The 22,225-nt window shown below is 44.8% G+C and overlaps 1 protein-coding gene across 3 annotated transcripts in view; it reads left to right on the forward strand.

Annotated features, from left to right (window-relative positions):
• MIDEAS (mitotic deacetylase associated SANT domain protein) overlaps positions 1–13,849 on the forward strand; it is an 81,231-nt gene extending 67,382 nt beyond the window's left edge. For all 3 annotated transcript variants that reach the window (XM_006128609.5, XM_075927260.2, XM_006128608.5), the window contains exons 7-13: positions 2,577–2,680; positions 5,741–5,816; positions 8,266–8,354; positions 9,965–10,114; positions 10,756–10,914; positions 11,326–11,537; positions 12,398–13,849. In XM_006128609.5, coding sequence (XP_006128671.3) covers positions 2,577–2,680; positions 5,741–5,816; positions 8,266–8,354; positions 9,965–10,114; positions 10,756–10,914; positions 11,326–11,537; positions 12,398–12,608 — 1,001 coding nt within the window. In that variant the 3' untranslated portion in view covers positions 12,609–13,849. The remainder of the gene's footprint in view (positions 1–2,576; positions 2,681–5,740; positions 5,817–8,265; positions 8,355–9,964; positions 10,115–10,755; positions 10,915–11,325; positions 11,538–12,397) is intronic.
• Positions 13,850–22,225: the final 8,376 nt, after the last annotated feature.

The following is a 22,225-nucleotide window of genomic DNA, read 5'->3' on the forward strand; positions in this document are numbered from 1 at the left end:
GCGCTGGCCCTGCACCACTCCCAAAAGCAGCCAGCAAACTCCCTCCCAAATCCTGTTGTGTCCCCTCTCTGCTCTGTGGAAAAGGGATACAGAGTGTGAGGGGGCACCCTGACATTGGCACCCTCCTCTCAGGAGCAAGCAGGAGGCTCCTGAGGGGACAGCTTCAAGGCAGAGGACAGGAGGTGCACAGCAGTGGGGGGAAGGGCAGCTAAAGTACTGGCACTTGATAGCCTCTTGGCCAAACGAGTCAAGATCACTTGTCAGAGGTCCAAGATCTACCAGTAGATCCTGATCTACTGGTTGGTGATCACTGCTCTGGAAGGAGCTCTTTAGGTCTGGGGAAGGAAGCAGAATATCTCAGGGCTTGTCTGCACTTAAAGTGCTACAGTGATGCAGTTGCACTACTGTAGTGCCTCAGCGAAGATGCTGTCTACGCTGACGAGAGGAGCTCTCCCATAGACAATTTGTGTGTCTCCACGCTGGAAGGGCACAGTCTAACAGGGCTGACACATGACTTTCCCATGTTTCCTCTGCCTAGTTGACTGCATCACAGTGCTCTCCTGACTCCACATTATCTGTGGGAGAAGGAAGCCTCTGTCCCTCTCTCCCTATGTCCTTCTCCCCTCACCCCCACCCCCGCCACTTCCTGGCATGTTGACTCTCCCTGACAGTTGGGCAGTGAATGAGATGACGTCACTTGTGCTTGCGAGAGCCTGGCTGGAAGGCAGCGGTCACCCTCTTCCTCTTTGGGCTCTGCTGCTGGAGACAGAGGCCACGTGAGCTGGAGTTCCCGCTCCTCTGCCCCGCCTGGCTTGCTCAATCTCTGTCCCCAGCAGCCAAGCCCTGGCAGGGGATGGAAACATTCTGTCTCCAACGGGGGTTGAATCTTGTTTAACTGTGTCACATGGGTGTAGATTTTTTTTCACTCATGAGTGACCTAGTTATACCTGTCTAATTTGCTAGTGTAGACCTAGCCTCATGAGCTAATGACAAGTTTGGAAAGATTGTTTAAGGGTAACATGGGAGATGATCATTTAAAATAAAATGGGCAATTGGGAGTCATTCACAGAAGTAATTCATAGTCATTCATGATGATAGTGGGTAGTGAGAGTGACTACTTCTGCTTACGATGCTTACCCAGAAGGTGAGTGACCCAAGCTCAAGTCCTGGCTCCAATGACTATTTATAAAAAGCAGAACAAATGGAGAAATTAAAAGAGCACTGCACCTGAGTATCACATAACTTTGTGGTTAAGGCACTCTCTTGCAATGTAGGAGACCCAAATTCAAATCCAGCAATTGCAATAGGCAATTGTACACATGTCCCTAGACGCAATTAAAATTTAGATTTGTCTCAAGGTACAGTGCTCGGGGGTGTGAAAATCCACACCCCTGAGCACGGTCATTCCTGGGGAGGAATGAGGCATGAGGCCTAAGGCAACTGCGCCTCAGGTGCAGGGCCCAGGGCAATTCCCCCCGCCTCGCTCCTGCTGCATGCCCCCACTCCTACTCTCCCCCCAAATCCTGCCTCTGCAGTCCCCATTGCACCCCTTGCCTGAAGCTCCCTCTCCTGAGCAATGTGAACCGGAGATTACTGGGGGGCCTAGTGCGGGATGGCAGGAGGGATTAGAGTCCCTTGCAGTGGAGGGGACAGGCGCTTCATTGGAAAACCAGTTATACGTGAAGTAAATTTCATGTTTAACTGGCTAACCAGTTACATGGGATTTTACATTCCTGTTAGCCTCAAGTCCCACATCTCAGGTAAGTGCCTCAACAAGTGGGCGTAATTTATATGGGAGGCAGTGGTGCCGCTATATTCCCCCATCCCCATCCATTTTGTGACTATAATCCTAATTTCTTTTGCTTTTATAAAAATTCCTAAAAATGAAAACAAAAATTTTCAAATCAATACATATAATATTGACATTTTTGATTTTCTGGAAAGTTTGGAAAAAATGCCTTTTTTGGTATAACTGAGCCTACATTAGAGGTTTTGGTGGCATATCTGGGGCATGTGATTTTTTTTTCACACCCTTGACCTACACAGCTATGCCTACAAAGCTTTGTGGGGTAGAGCTGGCCTGAATCTGAGTTTGTTCACTTACTGCAGCAGTAACTGTGGTCTGGCTTTTTCTGGAAAAAGAGGGAATGGTATTAGCATGTTCATTCACATTTGAATTTTCTCACCTGGCTCTCTTTGTGGCTCACCTCCACCTTGCCATCCTTCACCTCCCCCACTCAGAGTAAGAGGGAAAGTCATAATAGAGGTTCATTCAATCTTGGTTCTCTTCCCTAATGTGAAGGCGTTCAAGTTCTGTGATCGTTCAGTCTTAAGTTCTTTCCTGGTTTATTTAGTTTTGATTGGAAAGGGTCAATTAAGATAAAATAATGGAAATCCTACTGTTGCCCAAGTTACACGTGACCACTACCTCATTGAAAACTGTACTGAGACGCCCACCAACCAAACTCATTGAATATAACAAAAAAATAGCAGCAACTATTCCATTTCTTAATCTGATCTTTTGCATCTTCCATCCCATCCTGTTGTTTGGTTTGATGGCACTTTCCTGGTAATAGTGGAAAATCTGTTAACTGCCGCCTGTTCAAGTATTTTTCCTGGGGCTGGAACCAATCAGGAGCTGGCGCTACATGTCTTGCACGAAGCAAAGGGAAACATTCTGGTGAGTCATCTTCAATTATTTGTCTATTCTTTTGCGATTGTGGGAAGAGATCTTAATCACACAGGACTGATTGCACCAGCAAAATGCTTATTTGAGAGAAGCTTGCAAAGTACTATACAGTTCTGCCAATATATTTGAATCCTAATGTTCATCACCTCTTGCTGTCACTATTCCGGATGTGGCCCCTGAACAGCTCTGGTGATGTACCTCTATCTTGACTTGTACCGTGTTTGCTATTTCAGTTTTGAGTCTCTCCTAAGTAGAGACAACTAAAAATATCAAACTGCATGAGATTATATGTGGTTTATGTTTTTGTTTTACACCTTAGCTTAAAGGGATCATGTGGCTGAGGTGGCTAAACTAAATTCACTTGCCTTCTAAATTTAAAGTCTAGTTTATGGGAGGGAGCATTGTCTATTGGCTTTAGAGCATGGGACTGGAAATTAGGATCGTGGGTTCAATTCTTGACTCTGTCACTGACTTTCTTTGTGACCCTAAGCAAGTCATTTAACCTTGCTGTGCCTATGCAAAATGGGTTTACTTACCTGCCTTACAGCATTTTGTAATTTACTATATATTTTAGAGAGTTTGTCTGTTTGATCAAGAACGCCTCCTAAACAGTAAGAGCTAGGACCACCAAATTTGGTATAGAGCTTCCTCTGATCATAACTTGAAGCAAGGTAATATTTGGTGTAGAGATGTAAGTGATTAGTCAACTACCCGATGAGCATAAGCTTATCGGGTAGTTGAGTTGACTAGTCTCTTCCCCCTACCCCTCTGCTTCTGTATCGGGGGGCGGCGGGGGAAGCAGGAGCTGGCACTGGGAGGAGCCAGCTTAAAAGCCAGTTCCCCCCAGCACCGTCTCCAAGGGGGCGGGCATGGCAGGAGAGGCAGAGGCGCAGGGAGAAATGGCGCAATCAGGTGACTCTTAACTACATTTAAAAGGCAGAGGTGCAGCTGGGATGGTGAGTGCTCCACCCGCCCCTTATCAACTAATTGAGTAGTTGAAGGAAATTCCATCGACTACTCAGCTGATTAATCAAAATTTAACATCCCTAGTTTGGTTGCACCAGGAAAACAGGATGTGCCTGGAATGGGATTACTTCTCATAAAACGAAACAGAAAAGAGGCAGAATCACCAAAGCAAGTACAGTCCTCAAAATTAACAGAACTGAGTGAATGTTGGAAGAGATTGAACCAAGATGAGCTAGAAAAATAGAATGAACCTGGAATAGGATTGCTTCTCAATAAACCTTATAGAAAAGAGAGAAAATGGAGAAATTTGGAGTTAGTGTTTTGGCACTACTGAGCAATGCTGGGTATATCTGCTAGCCATTAATGTTTGTAAACCATTCTGATTTCTTTGGTAGATGCTGTAAAACGGACCTGTTTATGAAAGTTTAGTGCACTAATCTTCACTGTCACTTCTAACTTCAGTGCAATTGGTAGCTATAGTGCAAATAAAGAATGGGTACAGTTGAGTGGCTTTTTTCTGTGGAAGTGATCCTTCCATTTTATTCTGCAATATTGTTTACTCGAGTGTGTTGAGATTTCTAAACCCATTTCACTGGTGTCCTGAATCTGCAAAGGAGTCTTTAGAGCAGTATTCTTGATTGGCGGGTGGGAGTCAGACCACATTCTGTAGGGGATCATTACGACCTAAGGTAATACTTCCATAGCAGCGTTCCCTCTAATTTTCCCCACTCCTTAAGCAGAATTAATTTTATGTGCACCAATGTGGAGGTGATATGTGACATAGAGGGGATGTGCAACACATCACTTCCACATTGGTGCATATAACGTGCATATGGCAGGGGTGGGGCCAACGGGCTCAGGCCTGGGGCAGAGAGTTAGGATGTAGGAGTGTGGGAATTCCAACTGGGGTGTGTGGGTTCTAGAGTAGGGCTGGAAGTGAGTGACTCGGGGCTGGGACAGGGAGTTGGGATGAAAGGACTCTGACTGGTGGTACGGGCTCGGGTGGGGCTGGGCATGAGAGGCTCAGGGCTAGAACAGAGGATGGTGTGCAGGGGCTTGAAGGGTGAGGGCTCCAGCTGGGGTTCACACCATAGGGTAGGGCTGGGCAGATGGGTTTGGGGTAAGGGTGCTCTGAGGCTGCTGCGAGGGGAGAGAGAACTCTTCCCAGCAGCACCTGGGCTGAGAAGGAAAGGCACTTCTCTCAGCCCTGGCTGCTCCAGGGCTGGGGCTGCATGATAGCCTCTCCCCCTGAGCTCCACAGGTTCCAGCCAGGGCTGAGTTGGAGCTGGGGCAGGGCTGCCTGAGCCACAGCAGGGGGGCTCTGGGGTAGGGCCACCCATGCCAGGATTGCACTTTGGGCTAGGGGAAAGGCGCTGGGGTCAGGCTGTCCCTCTCTCAGCCACAGCAGGCCTGGAGGTTGGCCCTGGGCTCAGTTGGGGATGGGGCAGTCCTCCTCCCCACCTTAGGTGTGTGCCTTGAGCACCCACTCAGAGCTAACTAAGCAGCTTTGCAGCCACGTAGCTTAGAGGGAACGTATTCTATAGGGCCTTTCTCTTTTGTGAGCTGGAGTAGGTGAGCAGTGTTGTACTCCACTCTATAGATAGGAAAGTGGAGGCATGGAGAGGTGAGTTTGCTTGCCCAAGGTACCAGAGAGTGAAGAACAGAATGCTGTCAAGTATCAGAGGGGTAGCCGTGTTAGTCTGAATCTGCAAAAGCGATGAGGAGTCCTGTGGCACCGTATAGACTAACTGAAGTGTAGAAGCATAAGCTTTCGTGGGCGAAGAAATTTCCACTACCTGCATCTGACGAAGTGGGTCTTTGCCCACGAAAGCTTATGCTCCTACACTTCAGTTAGTCTATAAGGTGCCACAGGACTCCTCGTCGCTTTAACAGAATGCTGGTGCCTTAACTCCATCCCAAAGGCTGTTCCACAGGCTAGAGCACAAGGTGGGAGAGGGAGCTTTTAATACTAGTAACTTGCTGGTAGAGGATAGTACAAGAAGATTGCCTACTGTTCATTTGTTATAACACTGCAGAAGTTCATGTGCTACTGAGAGCTAATTCTGTTATTGTGCTGTCTCTTAGGCTACGTTGACCAAACTGCTGCTGAAGAGACCAATGCATTCGCAAAACCACCCACTGGCAGACTATCACTACACAGGTACACTGAAAGGAAAGCAACAGATAAACTCTGTGCTGCTGCCTCTGTTTCCTAGATAGCTGGCGCAGCCCTAGCACATGGGGGGGTCTTTTCCCACCTTCCTTTGTCACCTTTTTGAACAGTAGCTGGTGGTGGAGTCTGCTATTTTGATATTAATGTAGAGTCATAAGCTTTTCAGAACGCTTTACAGGAATCAGAAGACACATCGCGTGTTCCCTGATGAGTGTAGGGGTGAGCTGCAGGGAACTTTGCCTGCCACTCTCATGACACTTAGGATTTGCTAGTGTGCTGCACCACAAGTGCATTAATCACAAAGCCACTTTTTGTGTAGCTAGGTTTGTCAAGAGACTTGATGTAACCTAGTCTGAGATTTTGACAAAATCTTAGAGCTGCAACCTTTGTGGTGTGAATTCATAGCAGGAAATTGAGAGAGTTTGAGTGGGAGAATTTCCATTCACTAGTACTTAACCCATGCAGCTTATAGTAGGGTGTCAAAGGATGCAAAGACTAGCAGGTTATTTTATCTCATTGTTTCCTCTGTGGAAGCAAAACTGCAATGTCAGATGCAGCTGTATCTGTCTCTACGCTCACTTAATATATAACCAGTTGCAAGAAAGGGTCATTTGGGACTAAGGATGGCCCTAAGCAATCCTGGGAAACCTTGGTCTACGACAGGGGTTCCCAAACTTTTTGACATGGGGACCATTCACGAGCTTTTGGAGGACTGGTAACATTCATTTGCATATTCATTAAGCAAATGGAGAATATGCAAATAAGTTGTTTCTGGTCCTCCCAAAAGCCCCCAGTGCCCGCTTTAGCAAAGCTTTTGATATGGTCACCCACAATATTCTTGCCAGCAAGTTAAGGGAGTGTGGATTGGATAAATGGACTGTAAGATGAATGGAAAGCTGGCTAGACCAGGATTTCCCAAACTTTTTACTTTAGTTGGAACCCGTTTTTTTCCAGTACTGTTTTTTGCAGCCCAAAAATATAAACGCATATTAAAAAAAGAATGAAAAATGAATACATTTTCAGTGTTTCACCTGGCTGAATCCTCCGCCCAGCCCGGGCTAGGGCTTGTGGGACCTGGCACTGCACGGGCACTCCGGGAGGTGGGAGCAGGAGCAGATTGGGGGTAGGGTATCTGGCAAGGAGGGGACTTGGGTAGGAGTTGGACCTCCCTGGTCTGGCACCCTGACTGGTCCCAGTTGAGGGATTTTTTGGATCAGGGGAGGTCATTTCAGGGCTCCTGTTCCCCCCCCCCCCCCCCCCCCCCGTCCCTGCTAGGCTTCTTTGCACCTCCCTCCCCTGCAACCCAATTGAGCTGCCCACCCCTGCTGGTTCCCTGCACCTTTCCCAAAACCATCCTCCACACTCCAAGGGAGTTCAGCACCAGTTCCCTGCAGCCCCTCTCAGCCCAGCTGAGCTGCCCTTCTGTTCCCTATGCCTTCCCCCATCCACCTCAGCCCAGTTGAGCCCTGTACTGGTTCCCTGCATTCCTTTCCCACAGCACAGCTGAGCCCCATTTCCCTGCACCTCCCCTCAAACCCTGCAGAACTGCTGAGCCCAGCCCTGATTTCCTGCCCCTCCCTTTCTTCCTCCCTCCACTTGAGTCTAGTCCCGGGTTCCTGGTACCTCCCTCCTCCTGCAGCCAAACTGAGCTCTGCACCATCCCACCCCCTCTGTAGCCCAGCCCAGCACCCCACACCTCTTCACTCTCGCAGCCCAGCTGAGCTGTTTCCCTACACCTCCCCCGAAACTGCACAGACATGCTGAGCCCAGTGCTGATTCCCTGCCCCATCCTCCCTCCCCTTGAGTCCAGTGCTGGGTTCCCGGCACCTCCCTCCTCCTGCAGCCTAGTTGAGCCCAATGCCCCGTACCTCCCCCCACAGCCCGGCCTGGCACCCCCCCCCAGCATGGTGCCCGGGGGTAACTCCCCCCTGCCGCCCATTTCCCCCTCGCTACGCCTCTGCTGAGCGCCCGGAACATCCGGCTGCATCATCCGCCCGGCCCAGGGCTTGGGGGACCCAGCGCTGCACGGGCACTCTGGGAGTCCAGAACACCCCGGCAGCCACGCTTAGGCCCGATATTTTTTTCCCCACGTAGCCCATAGTTTGGGAAACACTGGTCTAAGAGGATAGAGGGAAGCTCTTTCTCTAGTGCATAAAAATTACATGTCTGTTCACATAACAACAATGCTTGATGCTACCAGAATACATTCCACTGTGGAAGTAGAGATAAAGAATGTGAGAGGGCTAAAGAAGATTCAGGATTAAGTATTTTTCTTGTTGGAGGAGCAGGAGGGATATTGTATTAAGACTACTTCAGATATGTAATAAACTGCATGTAGTTTGGGCAGATTTTATATAAAAAGAAACCTAAAGAAACTATAACTAGAAGAATACAGGCTTGAAATGAAAGGTTTCAGTTTAAAATTCTTTACCTATAGGATCGGACAGGTGGAAAGTTGATGAGAAGAAACTTTTCAACAAAGGCATTGCAATCTACAAAAAAGACTTTTTCCTGGTCCAGAAACTTGTAAGTTGCTCTGCCAATTACATAACGCACTGTGGAAGGGGTGACCTGAACTGATGCAGGTGGTGCTGACACTGACACCATCAACACAAAATATATTTCATTCTGTCTTTAGTGCTTGCTTTTGTTTTTATGTTTTATTCTTTCCTCCTATGCCCGCCCCCCCAAATTTCCTTTGAGTGGTTAAACTTTAAAAAAAAAAAAAATGTTGTGCTACTTACTAATATTTCTCTCTTCACTCCTCATCAGTCCAATCTCCTTCATTTAGTCAAGGGCACACATCACTTATAAAGAGATGATAGTGATTCAGTAACACTCAAGTAACCTGGTTATAAAATTGAATGGGAAAAATCCCCTTTGTGGTGAAATGGCCCATGGATGGATCTGTGAATGGTGAAACATTTTAGTAATTTCAGATTTCTGTTAAAAAAGAAAATTAGAGACAATGAAAATGTCCTTTTAGTAAATGTCTCCTATGCATTTTAACTAGTCCCAAAGATGCTGTTCAGTGGAAGGAAAGATACCAAAAAAAGGAAGTCAGGAGTAGTTATCAAAGTTTTCATGAATAAATAACAAACATGCTAAGCATTGTGTTAGCATGCGAAAGCCTCGGCATTAACAAAAGTTGGGACACTGTCTCCAAACTCTCGGGTACGTCCCAGGAAGAATTGCATATTATCTTTCGGTGTCTGCAGATAATCATCTGTTCCAAATAGGTACCAAACTGGAAAGCTCTGCAAGCCTTCCTTCCTATCTGTTAGACTTGTTTTCTGGTTGTTCCTTAGCTGAAATGCTGTTGGAAACTAAATACAGTAAATGTTCTGTTATTCAGCATTGTCCCCAGCCGGTTGACAATGTTTGAATTTAACAGCGTGCCAGATGAGCTGCCAGCCCTGCTCCTGGGAAGGAGGCTTCTTCCACTCCCGGAGTGGAGCTGGCCAGGGTTGCTTTGTTATTCATCATATTCAGTTAACTGCAAGGGCATCTAGTAACCTAGACAGGGGAAGGCTTTGCCTTCCCAAACCGCCTGGCATAGCCCCACCCATACTCCACCCCCAGCACCCGCTCTCCCTATGCTCTGGAGACAGGGAGGCTGGGGCCGTGCGGCCTCCTCCCTCCCTGGTGCTCCAGGGTTAAGGAGGCTGGAACATGAGCACTAGGCGCACTGCTCCTCCTTGTCCCATCACCATGGTGGGGGCAGGGCCTCATCAGAGGGGGTACGGTTGTAGGTGGGACTGGGGTCCTGCACCAACTGCCCATGGTTAACTGGGAACCGCCATTCTCCCTGAGTACCAGATAACAAGGCTTTAATTGTACATCCCAGCAAGCTTGGGCTTTCAAGTCTAGGGGAATGAATGAGTCTGAGAGACGAAGCTCCAGCCTGAGCTTGTTTTTAGCACATGTGCTAGAGCACATGTGTCCACCTGTAATTCCAGGGGAGGCTAAAGAAAAGGTTTGTGGGGAATCTTAACACAATGTAAAGAACTTAAAACAAAACACATAACAGAAAGATATTTCTGGGAAAAAAATTACAGTGTAAAGTGACTTGCAATTACACCTTTGAGTATTATTATGTATTTTAAAAGAAATTTTGCCTTTTTCTAAAACAACAGATAAAAACCAAGACAGTGGCCCAGTGTGTGGAGTTTTACTACACATACAAGAAACAAGTGAAAATTGGTCGGAATGGGACACTAATCTTTGGGGACATTGATGCCACTAATGAGAAGTCCCTGAAAGATGAAGCTGAAGTTGATATCAAGGTAACCACCCAAACCCCTTTCCTGCTTTTGACTTCAGTGCCAAACACAAACTTTGTGGCCTGAATCACAGTTCACTCTTTATAATTTTACTGATGCTGCTTATATACAAGAAATAGTAAATATGGTCCTGACTATGGCATAGATTCCTTAAGTAGTTGTCTGATTATAGACTTGTGTTTCTGAGGACATATCTAAATTACTACTTATGTCCACAAAACTTACATTGCTCAGAGGTGTGAAGAAAACACTCGCATAAATTTTGCCTGAATACATACTGGTGTGCAGAGCACACTGTGTTGGCAGGAGATGCTCTCTTGCTCACATAGCTACTGCTGCTCATCGAACTTTTATTATTGTGTCCATGGGAGAGCTCTGTCTAGTTGGCATAATGTAGCTAAACGAGCACTCTTACAGCAGCACAGCTGTATCAGTACTTGTGTGCCATTGTAAGTGGAGACATGGTCTTAATTCTCTCTCACCTGCTGCCTTCACTAGCACAGACAAGGCAGGCTGAAGTTTTACTATGTCCAGCTTCACAACCTCACATCCTTTTTTACATGGTTACCTTGACCTTCAATAGAGCTGAAGCTTCAAAGGAGAAAATACTAACTCTGTCCCTTTTACTGTCTCTTCTTGTGAAGAGTTCCCATAGGTTTGCACATATTCTTCCTCTCAGAAAGGAGAATTACAGTGAGGAACATACTCGTGTGGAGGAGGAGCCTGAGAAGGAGGAAGAGGTGGAGGACCAGAAGAGCACAGTATTTCCCAAAGCCGCACATACACTACAAACCAATGATGTGGTCAGTGTTGCACTGAGCTACAAGTGTTCCTCTCCCCTCCCCCGCCCCAGTCCTTTCTATCCTCCCATTTAAGGGTTTGGAGAAGGGTAAATAAAAAGAACAGTTCAGCTTCAACTTTTCCTGGTAGAAGGAGGTGGAACTGGACTAACCCTGAGTATTACCAGCATCCAGATGTTGTTCAATATGACTCCATGGGCAGGGAAAGGTGGTAACTGGGAATGTGATAAAAACCTACACAATTCGCAGGGAGTGCTGCTCAGAGAGGACAAGTGGCCTTAGAAATGCCACAGATTTTCTCTTTAGGAATGGGTTGGACTAGAATACTGGTGGGGTGACAGTTCAGCCAGCAGCCGTTACCCCAGGGATGTTTCATTTTCCGTTTGCTTTACCAACTCTCTGTTTGCCATGTAGGTCAATGAGGGCCTTATTTCAAGAAGCCAGGAGTCTAATGCCCCAGGAGAAGCCAGTAGTAGGACTGTAAGGAAGCCTAAGGAAGTAGCAGTGAAGTCTCAAAAGCCTCCTCCCTCAGTACAGAGGAGAAGACGGAAACCGAAACCTAAATTGGACACTGCCAATAAAGCTCAGAACCAGGAGAACACATTTCCATGTAAAAAATGTGGCAGGTAAGAGTCAATGAATTTACAGTGACGATTGCAGGAGTGTTGTATGAAATAAACATTTGCTTGAGGAGCAGCTTATGTGGAGATATGGTACAATAAGATTTTTTGCAAATGGTGGTAATAATAAGAACAACTTTCCACCACTGGTGCTTTCAAATTAGATGTTAAAAACTGTCAGTTCTTCTCCTTAATGATATGAGGTTGTCAGGGGTCCCATGGGTAGTTTTCATAATGATCAGCATATTAACCCCATTACCCTGGATAAATGGGAGGATTACATTCTGCATTCTGAAATAGTATTGAGATGTCACACTGCTGTATTTCTAGCTTATTGCTGACAAGAAAGAAGCCAGGGGAGACTCTTAATGGCATTCAAGTCTATTGGCTAGCATTTGGTGCCAATAAAATTGAGACGCTACTGCTGAGAGGCAGAGGGGAGAGAGAGAATAGAAGCCATGGGCACTTGTCATTGTTTGCTTATTTATATTCCAGTAGTGCCTAAAAAATTAGGGCCCTTATGTGCTCAGCAATGTACAAATGCATAATGAGAGATGGAGCCTGCCTCCATCTAAATGACAGATAAGTGTGGGTGGGAAAATGGAGGCATGGAGGTAAAATGAATGGTCCAAGATCTCACAGAACACCATTTGCCAAGAACAAAACCTAAGTGCCCCATCGACTGCATCACCTTGCTGCATGAGGAATGGGAGTGAGAGCAGTTGTAGTTGCAGTAGTTCCATCATGGTGGTGATACAGGGCCCTTCTTTGTAGTCTGTTGATGTCAAACGAGAGATACAGCAGTGCAGGGAAGAAGAGGTACAGAGAGACTGAGCCAACAATTACATGTGTATGATCTCCCTCAGGGTCTTCTACAAGGTGAAGAGCCGGAGCGCTCACATGAAGAGCCATGCAGAACAGGAGAAGAAGGCAGCAGCATTGAAGCAACAAGAGAAAGAGGCGGCGGTGGCGGCAGCAGCAGCAGCAGCGGCAGCAGTAAAGCAAGAGGAGAGTAGTGACATGGGGAGCAGCAGCAGTGACAGCAGTGGCAGCTCGGATGAGGATGGGGAGATTTAACCATAGCCCAGGGAAAGTCGAGGGAGTAGCAAGGCTGGACCCCACCTCTCTCTCGGTGTGTTTGCCTCCTTTCCTGCACTTTCTTTAACTGGACTGAGTTATACTAGGCCACAGTTCCACTGCTGCCCTTTCTTCATCCCACATTCAGCACCTCGCCCTGCCTGTATAGACTGAGCCAAATCAGTGGATAAAGAGATTTGTGTGAACTTGGATATTCTTTTTTACAAATAAGATTTCTATTTTATTTATAAAGGCACCTGAGGTACATAACTGAACAAGGTCATCGGGGTGGAACTCAGTTCTCTTGCAGGTTAGTCAGGGCTTTCTCCTTGTGCTTGCCAAGAATCACAGTAACAAGACTCTTGAGTATAAAGGCTTCCAGGCCTGTGCAAGAAAAGATGCTCTGCCCTGAGACTATGTGCATCTAGTTACTGTGAAACCGGTGTTTTGTAACAATTGCCTTCCATAGCAAATTGTCTGTCACTGCCCTTCCTGCTTTCCTCTGGAGGGTTATCCAATAGATTCTGTGGAAATAGGAGATGTACCCTGGGTCATTGTATGACAGAAGTGGGGGTGTTTGTGTGTGAAGAACCACTCACCCCACCCCTTTCCTCTCAGAGGTGATGTCTCTTTCTGTAGCAAGGGGATGCCTGATCATTCCTGTGCCAGTAGGAGTTCAGTAGTGGACATACAGCATTCTGTGGGATAAGAGTAGCCACAAACCTTAAAGATCTGGCCACATCATGTACAGGAGGAAAAGTAGTTATTTGGGTCATTTTTAGAACTTGTCCCCTCACAAGTGCAATTTGAAAAATCTCTAATGATCATTTGTGTCTTGAACTCACTACAAAAGGGAGAAAAGTTCTTAATGAGACTTGAACCAAGACATCGTTTTTGCATTGAGCATGCCTCACAGTGGAGGGAAAGGTGGACATGGGTCTCTTCATCAGGCTTCTTTACTTCCTTCCCCAAAGAACCATTATGCAGTGGGAAACCCTTACCCATCCCTTTAAATGATCTACAAAGAAATAGCTATCCACAAGTTAAGTACAAGAAGCTAAGTGTCCTTCCATCTATTCCTTTGCAAATGTGATTGGACAGCACTGAATGCTGGGCTATCCCATCAGGCCCCCTTTCAGTAAAATGTAGACTCTTCACACAGAGCTGGCATTGAAGTGGCCCCGTTAGCCAGAAGTCTAGACAGCTAGGCCTGATATTAAGACACAGTTCTAAGTCAAAAATAGATCAGCTGAATGCTAAAATTGCACATGGTCTGTCAGTACATATATACACAGTGTTCACGTACTTTTATTTCATAAAACTGTTAAGAATCCAGTGTAGTGGTTGTGTCAGTCTCAGGACGTTAGACACACAAGGTGAGTGCAGTTCTATCTTTTATTGGACCAACTTCATTTGGTGAAAGAGAGCAGCTTTCAAGCCACACAGCTCTTCTTGTGGAGAGCTCCGTTGGGTCAGAAGATTCATTCACCAACAGAAGCTGGTCCAATTAAAGGCAGCATCTCACCCATCTTGTCCCTGTAACAAATCCAGGGCTACGTCTACACTGACATGATTTTCCGAAAATGCTTTTAACAGAAAAGTTTTCCATTAAAAGCATTTTCGGAAAAGCATGTCTAGATTGGCAGGATATTTTTCCACAAAAGCACTTTTTGCGGAAAAGCGTCCGTGGCCAATCTAGACGCGGTTTTCCGCAAAAAAGCCCCTATCGCCATTTTCGCAATCAGGGCTTTTTTGCAGAAAACAGCACTGTGCTGTTTACACTGGTCCTTTTGCGCAAAAGTCTTTCGGAAAAAGACTTTTGCCCAAATGGGAGCAGCATAGTATTTCCGGAAAAGCACTGACGATCTTACATGAGATCATCAGTGCTTTTCCGGAAATTCAAGCGGCCAGTGTAGACAGCTGGCAAGTTTTTCTGCAAAAGCAGATGATTTTGCAGAAAAACTTGCCAGTCTAGACACAGCCCAGTTGTTTCCTTGTGCTGCATCCATTGCTGAAGAGAGTAATTGGCATTTTGGTAGAGTTCCTTTCATGGCCTCTGCCTTTCATTGTAAGTAGAGAGAGAAATAGGGAGATCAGCAGGACTCAGTCAGAATAACTGAAGAGGCAAATTAGATTTAGTTGCAACACCCCGCAATGAAGCATCCATAGTACTGTAATGCATTTGTACCGCTAGGCAGCCAGTTCTCACTCCCACCTCTGAAGGAACACGATACAGTATATTTGTGTGGCATGTAACTGCATGAGCAAAGAACAGTAGCTAGTAATAAAATGTTTCAACGTGGCAGTGGTTTGCCAGATTTCTAGTGCCAGTGCAATGCACATCAGATCAATTTGCGCTTCAGTAGTGGCATCTAGTGGTAAGATAAGTCATTTGCCTGTGAATTCTTGAGCAGAGCTGCTTGGTTAGTTCCATTTGGTGACAGCAGGCTGTCCCTGATCTGGCTGACTTACAGGAGGCCTCTCCAAGCTGCTGGAGAAGTTTCAGGAAAGAATTCCTTTGTGCTTGTTCAACTATAATTTAATATAGGTCAAATTCCAACCTGTCACCTGCCTGGCCTGACTTTTTTGCCCCATGGCACCAGAGCCTCCTCAACGGGCTGAAACATGGGACCAACTCCTTTTTTGGCAGCTACAATTGTTTCACTGCCTAATTAAGTCTTCATGCCATATATTTGGTACCCTGCTCTTTAAGCTGTTTATCTTTGCACAGCTCCTTTTCCTTAGGCAAGATTCTTCCTTTATAATAAAAAATAAATAGTTAATTGGTTATTATTTTTTTAAATATTAATCATTTGAACTGAAATGTCCCTCTCCTTTCACTCACGTACTTAGTTTCCGTAACAAGCCTGGGTTTATACCAGTTTGGGGATCAAAAATCCACCTTCCAGTCCAGAATCCAGCTCTCTTTGTACAGTATACAAAATGTGTCCATTTTGGTGGTGTTTGGCTGACACTTCCTTTGTCACTGTGAACTGGTCTTGACTGGAATGTGGAGGTGGATGGCTGTCACCTGCTATTAATTATTCATTACTAAACTGGAGAGAACCAAAAGCAAAGAACTTTCAGAAGAAAAGTTCAAGCAGCAAATCTTCTTAAGAATTGAAGTATTAATTAATAAAGAATGTTTTCATTTTAAAATTGCAGACACCCTGCATCCTCAGTCCTACTGCAGCAGCACTGCAAATAATTGAATATTTAGAGTGATGTGCAAAGGAGAGCAAAAAGTGAAGTAGCCATGTATTGTGTTCTACTCTCAATAATGTTACTTCTCGGTTCTTCACATCTGTTAATAATCCATTTTCAGGGTTGGAGTAAATGCCAGTCAAAGGCTACAATGTAGTTAAGTCTTCAAATGGCAGTTCTTTCCAGAAGATTAGAAAGTCACTTAGAAGTGCCAGATCCTGGGAATTATAGAGCAACACAGCAGTTTAGAAAGTAAATAGGTTGATTGGGTACATTTTAAAAGGGGATTGAAAATAATGCAGCACATATTATACCATCATATTGAACAGCTCTGTCTGGAGTACTCTGTCCTGTTACACAGTGGAGATTAAAAGGGCCAGAAATCAGCAACAAAGATTAAGATACAACTGGGACATGCGTGAGCTAGGAGAGAGACACCTAAGATTATTGAAAAGGAGCCTTGACTGAGGTATTGAAAATTATGGAAGTTATAAGGGGAAATTTCTCAGTCTCTCTCCTTTAGACCTTAACTAGTGTTGCTAGTCCTTGAGGGGAATAAGGGTGGAGGTACAGGAGTCAGGATTAGGAGGTTAGGAGGGGCTCTGGGCAGGGGACTGCATGTGTAAGGGCAAAATCCTCTCTCCCCACCCGGATTCATGCCAAGGCTACTTACTCTTCCCCTTCCTGTCCCTGTCAGGGAGCAAGAGCAAAGTGCACAGCTTGCCTGCCCTCTGATCCCCAGTCAAAGGGAGGAATGCAGCAAACTGTGCACTTTCCCCTTCCTACCTGATGGAGAACAGCGATCAGTGTTCCTTATGACGCTGGGGGAAGCTTTAGCTTAGGGGTGGGAGGCTCGAGGATGAGGCAGTCACAGATAGGGGGCAGCCATGTTAAATAAATCTGTGTATAAGGTGCTACATGACTTCTTGTTGTTTATACAGATAGGGGGGATTGACCCCCCAGCAAGCCCCTTTCACCTACTTGGTGAATCTGTCTCTCTTCTGTATGATTTTATGACAAGCAATCCCATTCCGGGCAGATCCCATTTTCCTGGCACAACCAAACCCTTACCTACTTTCAGTTGTAAGAGAAAGCTATGTACCAGATTTGGTGGTCCTAGCTCTTATCATTAGGAGTTTTTGAACAGACAGACAGACAAACTCTCTCAAATATATAGTATGTAATGGAACAAAAGGGTCAGTCCCTTAAATCCAAGGGCAATATGTACAACAGATAGGGCATGTCTACACTAGGAAATTATTTTGAAATAACTAAATTTGAAATAAAAACTCCTGAAATAACAAAATTAAAAGTGTGTCTTCACTATGGGGGAGCCTTAAAATTAGTCTGAGGCATGCTCCGTTACTGTGGACACGCTACCTTGACTTAGAGCCCCAGGAAGCACTGGGGAGTAATTACTTTGAATTACTCCTGAGAATTAGTTATTTCGAAAGCATCCACACTACCGCTATTTCAAAATAAGCAGCCTGTTGTTTGAAAATAAGTGCTTGGTAGTATGGATGCTCCTCTTATTATTTTGAAATAAGGGGGGTTATTTCATGTAGCTGCAGAGAGCATGAGTGCCAACTACCCTGGCAGGACTTCAGAAAGGGCTATGTAATATCACCACTCCTAAAATTTTTAGTTAGGAAAACTAAGAGCTAATTAAGTATGCTGCAGAGGATAAGAAAATTAAGTTTTTTACTTTTAGTGAGAACAGTGCAGAGTTAGTCAGATGAGTGGTTCTCTACCTTTCATTGAAGCTAGATGAAGATGCCAAACTAGAACCATTAATCTGCTCTGGTGTGGAAAATCCCCAATATAGGATAGAGATTCCGGGACACACCATCTGATGTTCCCTGAAAACATCTGTTCTCTCTTTCTGATCAAAAATACAGTTCTTTGCCTCTTATTTTCTTTCCCTAATTATTTTGTGTAAAATTATTTAGTATTTTAAAAATGCTCCCAAAGTGTGGTTGGTGCTTGAAAGAACAAATAAAATCCGATCACTGCCATGAGGAATTTACAGTCTAGCTGTAACTATGACATTGCAAGTGATGGCAGCAGTTAGTTCGGAACAGATGGGAAGAGGGAAACAAGATCATGCAATTGCACTATGCATTGACTTAATCTTCCTTATGGGATTAATAGCCAGTTCTTGCACTGATACTATCTACTTCTAGGAGCCAGCAGACTAGCTCCTCACTTAGATCTTCATTTCTTTTATTCCAGGGGACATCCATCTACACACGGGCACTGATTGATTATGTTCTGTGGAAAGGGATTTTAATAATGTACAAAATTAGTGGATTTATTAGATATTAAAAAATCAAGCATTGGTTGTTTTTTTCATCCTTGCAGCTTTCTTTCCTTCCATTTTTGTGCAGCCAGACAATATGTGCTAACTCAGTATGGGTATGTCTAGACTACATGGCTCCATCGACGGAGCCATGTAGATTTGTTTACGTGGCAAAGGGAAATGAAGCGGCGATTTAAATAATCGCCGCTTCATTTAAATTAAAATGGCTGCCGCACTGTGCCGATCAACTGTTTGGCGGCATAGCACTGTAGTCTGGATGCTCCGCAGTCGACATCAAAGGTATTTGTTGACCTCCCCGTTATGCCTCGTGGGATGAGGTTTACCAGGGAGGTTGACAAATGCCTTTGATGTTGACCACAGAGCGTCCAGACTACAATGCTGTGCCGCCAAACAACTGATTGGCACAGTGCGGCAGCCATTTTAATTTAAATGAAGCGGCGATTATTTAAATCGCCACTTAGTTTTCCTATGTCTACAAAGGTAATCTACATGGCTCCGTCGATGGAGCTATATAGTGTAGACATACCCAGTGGCTGTGTCTACACTGCACCCCTTTTCCGGAAAAGGGATGCAGATGAGACAAGTCGGAATTGCAAATGAAGCGGGGGATTTAAATATCCCCCGCTTCATTTGTATAAACATGGCTGCCGCTTTTTTGCAGCTCGGGGCTTTGCCGGAGAAAAGCGCCAGTCTAGACGGGATCTTTCGGGAAAATAAAGCCTTTTCCGAAAGATCCCTTATTCCTGATTTTAAGAGGAATAAGGGATCTTTCGGAAAAGGCTTTATTTTCCGAAAGATCCCATCTAGACTAGTGCTTTTCTCCGGCAAAGCCCTGAGCTGTAAAAAAGCGGCAGCCATGTTTATACAAATGAAGTGGGGGATATTTAAATCCCCCACTTCATTGCAATTCCGACTTGTCTCATCTGCATCCCTTTTCCGGAAAGGGGGTGCAGTGTAGACACAGCCTATGCATGGAGATAGAATAGGCAGAGTAAGTACACTGGGAGGTGGCTTAACTGAAAGAGCCTTTTGTATGGGAACAAATGCAATGTTTAACCAAAATCCTCTTGTACATGTGTAAACATAGTGTAGCAGCCTTTTCAGTGTTGGAGGTTAAGCTACAAGTGAAAATATAAAGCTACTTGCCATTTGGCCATATTTTAAAACATTACCCATTTGAATCTCTCTTATGCTGGATGCCATTGTGTGTGTGTGGGAGGGAAATCTTCTGTTTTGCCCTCCTGTACTATTCTTGGCTTTATAAGCACTCGGTATTACACCTGCTTCCTGGTGTGATCTGCATGGGGACAGCATTTCAGTTTTGTAGCACTGTATTTTGCTATATTTGTGGTGATATAAGGAGGGAAACAACTTTACTGTAGCCTTGGTATATTGCAATTTAGCTGCAGTTCAGCACAGTTATATTTCAGATTGTGACTGGCTGGATTGAACAGATAAAATTGATCTGAGGGAAAGGAATCTCAAGTCTACCAAATGAAAAAGGCTACAGTGGCATATAGTGTTTTTGAATGGCAGTGTGGGAGTAAATATGGTTACTGGCATGGCATTCTCATAGCCAGAGATTAATAGAAATACAGCTATTTGACAGCAGGTAAAAGGTAAATTTGAAATCTGACCTAAAGTCTCTGTTAAAAATATCTGATCATCCCTATGATGAAGTTGATATGTTGAAATTAAAGTTAGCTAACCAAATTTTTGGGTGGCTGATCTTTATTTATTGACTTTAAGAATTTAATTGGATGAAACTTTTAGTTACAGTAAACTAAGATTAAGAATAAAATGGCTGACACGAAAACGCATGGTTCCTAGGCTACATAGAATGCACCTTTTTTACAAATGTCTCTGTCTGCTATGTGGCATATCCATTCTATCAGTCACTAGCCTAAAAAATCATACTTATATAAATGTCTTTTTAAAATAAGTCTGGGGATTTGATCCAGATATATGTTTGTATCCTTTCACTATTCGTCTGCAACAGGAAAACTTGATATAACAGTGTTCTAGCCCTGTGACAGTGTCTTCTGAGCTAAGCTCTTTAATTTACTGATTACCACAGTCAATTAAAAGCTAAAATGAGTCCTGTAGTACTGTTAAGAATAACAGATTTAAGGTACCACAGGCCTCCTCATATTTTGCAGATAGAGTATATGGTAAAAAGTAGTCTTTCCCCTACTATGCCCACACAAACTGTATTATCCTGCATTATCTTCCAGTGTACATTTTTGAAGTTTAAGTTTCACAGAGATTAGAAAGCAGTGTCTGTACTGCCAGCTTTGTTTTGTTTGTGTAGTGGTGGGTTTTTTTTTTTAAATTTTCTGTTTGGATTCAGCTGTTTTATTCACCCACATTCTTTCCTTTGTCAGTTGTTGGGAGGAATACAAAATTATGATCCCCCATCTGTCAAAAGATTTTTCTTTCTGCAACGGGGTTCCATCAACAGCTGAGCCTGGAAAAACCCAGCTCCTTAAATTTGAGAGAGCATATATTTTTATAAAATGTAACTGCATATTTTTAAAAAAACCTTTCTTCATTATTCTCCAGCTTCTCCAAGTGTATTATTTTTCACTTTTAGCTTAGATTTGATATAAATAGGGGTCAGGGTTACCCTTCTATGTTCTGTTTTACATTTGTGATCTTTGGTGAAGTACTGTACAGGAACAGTCTAATCCTTTGTAATTACTGTATAAATGCTTTATTATAAAAAAGTATATTACTTTTAACACATGAGCAGACACTGCCTTTGTGTGTTTGCTGCTTAGGGCACCTTTTAAAAAGACTGTTACATATTAAAATAGTGTACATATCTATATAAAATATTTACCTTTTTTGCTGTACAGTTGTGATAGACCAGACTGAATTTATTTTTTGTGCTCTTTTTATAAAATATTAATACACTAAAGGAAATCTTGCTGATGTGATTGTAATGTACCCATGTAACTTATTTACTTCATGTCCCTCTGTATCTTTTTAAACCTTTTTATTAAATAAGGTTTAAAAATGTTTTATAGCTGAAGTTTCTGATGTCATGTCTGAATATGTTAAGACAGAGGGTGGATGGGGCTGTATCTCAGCTGTTACAGTCTTAAATAGCCTTAAATGTGGTCCATGTAACACAAAGACAACAGTGCTGGTTCATGTTACAGGATTGAACCTCTCTAGCCCAGCATCCTCAGGACCTCACTGGTGCCAAACCAGGGGAGGTCAATACAGGCAGTCCCCGGGTTACGTACAAGATAGGGACTATAGGTTTGTTCTTAAGTTGAATTTGTATGTAAGTCGGAACTGGCTCCAGATTCAGCCACTGCCACTGAAACTGACCAGGGGCTGACTACAGGAGCAGGAGGCAGAGTTGCTCTGCCCCCAGCTTCCTGGAATCAGCCTGATCAGTTTCAACAGCTGCTGAATCTGGAGCCTGGGACAGAACAGCTGGGGCGCTGCCCGGTAGGTTCCCACAGGACCAACCAGGGAGCACCCCAGCTGCTCTACCCGAGGCGTCCCGCAACAAAAGCCTGGTCTGCTGGGGGGGGGGGGGGGGGGTGCACTAGCTGCGTCCCCTCCCCCCCAGCAGACCAGGGAGACCCGAGCAAAGCTGCCCAGGCGGCGGGACCTCCGCCACCTGGGCGGCTTTGCTCCTGTCCCCCTGGTCTGCTGGGGGGGGGTCCAGCGGCTTTTCTGGACCCCCCCAACAGACCAGGGAGACCGGGAGAAGCTTTTCTCGCCCCAGAGGACACAAGTGGTGACCTGCCGCCCGTGAGCTCCGGGGCGAGAAAAGCCCCGTTCGTAAGTGCGGATCCGACATAAGTCGGATCCGGGTAAGTCGGGGACTGCCTGTATTGTCTAGTAGCTTTACTAACATTTCCACTGCTTCCTGGGCTCTTACAAGATATTTAGGGGTAAATTAGAGCAAACTAACAGCACAGAACACTGGTGGCCAGGAGTGGTGGTTGTAAACAAACTGAGATCACGGGAAACTTGCCCACCATACCTATGGAAAGTGAACATCTGGCTAACTTAAATCATGCTAGACCACTGATGTTGCTGGACCAAAGTGCTGGATTAGAGAGATTCAATC

This window comes from Pelodiscus sinensis, chromosome 5 (assembly GCF_052426305.1).
Source record: "Pelodiscus sinensis isolate ZL-2025 chromosome 5, ASM5242630v1, whole genome shotgun sequence".
Lineage (NCBI taxonomy): Eukaryota > Metazoa > Chordata > Testudines > Trionychidae > Pelodiscus > Pelodiscus sinensis.